Here is a 3,535-nt window from a genome sequence, read left to right on the forward strand (position 1 = left end):
TCTCCAGCCCCCTAAAATTTTTAAAAAATTTTATTTTTATTCTATGTGCATGAGTGTTTTATCTGCATGTATGTAAATGTACCACATGTATGCAATGTCTGCAGAGGACAGAAGAGAGCCTCAGATCCCCTGGAACTGGAGTTGGAAACAGTTGTTAGCTGCCATGTGGGTGCGGGAAACTGAACCTGGTCCTCTGCAAGAGCAGCCATGCCCTTAACCACCAAGCCGTCTCTCCAGCCCCTGAACAAATATTCTTGAAATCATGGATTTTTTTTTTTTTGGCCTTTTTGAGACAGGGTTTCCCTGTAGCCCCAGCTGCCCTGGAACTCACTATGTAGACCAGGCTGGCCTTGAACTCACAGAGATCCACCTGCCTCTGCCTCCAGAGTGCTGGGATTAAAGGCGTGTGCCACCACACCTGCTGAAATCATGTATTTTATGTGACCATTTTTTCTTTTCTTTTTTCTTCTTTGACCATTTTTTCTAATGTTCATTAAAGCCATGAATATTAACATAGTAAAATTAGTAGCCAACCAGAAACCATTTACCATCAGTTGTTGGACAAAAGAAATTCCAGGAAAGAAGGCCACTGATTTTTTTGTCAGGGTAGGCTTTGAGGATCATAGAGCTTTCCAGAGCAGGTGTCTGACAGCAAGCATGTTCACTTCACTGTTTTCCTCCCTGGGCTAGAGTGTGATAGGGAATCCTACCTTTAGCCACGAAGGTACTCTGACTTTCCAAAATCTTTGTGTTGTCAGTATATTTCCAGCTGAAGGGCATGCTTCTGCTCTGTGAAGCTTTGCAGGGCAGTTCCACTGAATCCCCAGCTTTACCTATTACCACTGTCTTTCCTTGAGTGACAGCTGGGAGTTGTGCTGGGTAGAAAAGAAGAAGATCAAGCTGTCTCCCTCTGAGCCCCTCCCCCTTGCATCTTCCCATCTGCCTCACCTCCCATACCATCTGCTGCTGGACCCCAAGTCTGAATACTCACCCAATTGCACCACCAGGAGCAAATTCCTAAAAGATAATCCTCCGTACATTGTGGCCTTGCCAAGGTAGACGGGGGTTTGAGTCATCAGGGATCTGAGCCTGCAAAAAACAGCAGGGACTGAAGGAGAGAGAAGTTGTTAGTCCTCAGGTATTTCTTGGGCCTGGGGCACAGAGAAACTCTCTTCCCCTCAGGACCTTCCTAAACAGCCCAGAGAGCAGTATTTGCATACATTAAGCAGATACCCTGCAGAAATGTGCCACAAAATGCTGTGCCACATTAAGATTGGGTGATATTAGTAACAGTAACAGTTTTAGCATCCTAAGATAGCATCATATCACACATATAGAGAGATTAGTATATTCATGGATGTCAAATACAGTTTTAGGTGCTTATATTAAGAGGTACAATCTTCTACCCTGCTATGAAGGTACACATGTGTAATCCCATCACTCAGGAGGCTGAGATCAGGAAACCATGAATCCAAAACCAGTATGGATTATCCAATGAGACCTTGTTTCAAAACTAAAAATAAAATACAAGGCTAGATGTGGTGGCAGGCCCTTGAAAAGTAGGTGCAGAAAAATCAAGAGTTCAAAGCCATGGGGTTGGAGAGATGGCTCAGCTGTTAAGAGCACTGGCTCTTGTAGAGGACCCAGATTCAGTTTCCAGCTAACAACTGTTCATAATTCCTGTCCCAGGGGATCCAATGCCCTAGAGCTTCTGACCTTCATGGGCATTGCAAGACACAGGTGCACTTACATACATGCATGCAATACACTCATACACATAAAAAATAAATAAATAAATAGAATATTAGACATGGTGAGTGGAAAGCATCACAGAGCTTCAAGGTATTACAGAGTAACAAAGTATCTCCTAGTAGTGAACACATCACAGAGACAGAGCAATAAAACATCCCTGGGTACCAAAACATCACAGAGTTGTATTTTAAGATATCTACCTAGTAAGTAAAACAAGGAGAAACTTCAAATGGCCTAAGTTTAAAAGGACATTATATAAGAATACAGTTTGGTTATAAGAATATAACTTCAGGGGCTGGAGAGATGGCTCAGTGATTAATGAACTATATTAGCAACTTAACCTAAGTTACTCCATCTTGCTCAGAATAGCTATTTAACAGTAACCTCTTTTCAGTTATGGAAAATATTTAAAAAGAGATGACAGCCTTGAATTCTAAGAAATAGCTCAATCATAAAACCAGTAGAATGTGCTAATCTCAGACATGCTACATCTGGCTGACTGCTTGTTTTCGCTTCTGTAACTCGCTTGCTATTTTAGGTCACCTTGACACAAAGTATAAGACCACCCTGTTATTGTCTGACCACCGGTAACTGCTGATTCCAGCTTTCTTACTATACTTGTTATGGCTAGGAAGTTGACTAATTTTAAAATTACAAAGTTGATTTCCAAGTTATATGACTGGTATCACTGTATGTCTATATAATGATTGGTTGTTGATTAATAGATTCAAAGTTCTGCTATGTTGTACAAACCTGATTGGTTCACAAGTGTCCTGTTTGAATAATATTTCTGTAATCCTATAAAAACTCTGACCTGACAATCATCAGGGATGCTTCTACTCCCGAGATAGACAGCCCGGCCGGTTGAAAAATAAAATTTACCTTGCTACTTTTCTTAAAGTGGTACTGGTGATTTTTTTTTTTGCAAACTCTGACCTATAACAATTAAGAACACTGGCTGCTCTAGCAGAGGACCCAGGTTTGGTTCCCAGCACCCACATGGTGGCTGACAATTGTTCTCACTCCAGTTCCAGGGAAACCGACACCCTCTTCTGACCTCTGCAGGCATTGCATGACATGGGTGGACTTACATACATGCAGGCAATACACTCATACATATCAAATAAAAATAAGAAATAAAATAATTTTTAAAAAAGAATATTACTTCTCTTAATCAGTGAGAGTGTGAGGACTGGAGTTTGGATCCCAAGAACCCACTTAAAAGCCAGGCAAGCAATTCAGGCCACCTGTAACCTTAACACTTGGGAGGCAGAGACAGGATTTCTGGAGCAAGGTGGCTAGTTAGAGTGGCCAACATGTGAGCTCTGGGTTCAACTGAAAGACTTCACCTCAATAAAATAGCAATCATGGAAGATACCCAATGTCAACCTGAGGTCTCCACATACATGTGCACACACATACAAACACACATGCACCCCCCCACACACACACATGCAAAAAATGTTTTGAGATGCTTTGTTAATTACTTGAAGTTTTTAACAAGTAGTTCATGAAAAAAGCTGTTCAAGTCCACATAGAGAAATACCTCTTTTTAGTTTAGACTTTTGCTTTGCTTACACTTTTAAAATATAAGTATAGGGGCTGGAGAGATGGCTCAGTGGTTAAGAACACTGGTTGTTCTTGCAGAAGACCAGGGTTCAAATCCCAGCACCCACATGGCAGTTAACAACTTTCTGTAACTCCAGTCCCAGGAGATCTGACAGCCTCTTCTGACCTCCGCAGGCATTGCATGACACGGGTGCACTTACCTACAAGCAGGCAA

The 3,535-nt window shown here is 41.7% G+C and overlaps 1 protein-coding gene across 1 annotated transcript in view; it reads right to left on the minus strand.

Moving 5' to 3' along the window:
* Nucleotides 1-3,535, minus strand: part of Cd4 (CD4 molecule) — a 20,212-nt gene that overhangs the window by 11,778 nt on the left and 4,899 nt on the right. The window contains exons 2-3 of the mRNA XM_008825382.3: nucleotides 992-1,089; nucleotides 711-875 (exon numbers count right to left, since the gene is read on the minus strand). Of these exons, the coding sequence (XP_008823604.2) occupies nucleotides 711-875; nucleotides 992-1,089 (263 nt within the window). The remainder of the gene's footprint in view (nucleotides 1-710; nucleotides 876-991; nucleotides 1,090-3,535) is intronic.

This window comes from Nannospalax galili, unplaced genomic scaffold (genome assembly GCF_000622305.1).
Source record: "Nannospalax galili isolate Female #2095 unplaced genomic scaffold, S.galili_v1.0 scaffold589, whole genome shotgun sequence".
Taxonomy (NCBI): Eukaryota; Metazoa; Chordata; class Mammalia; order Rodentia; family Spalacidae; genus Nannospalax; species Nannospalax galili.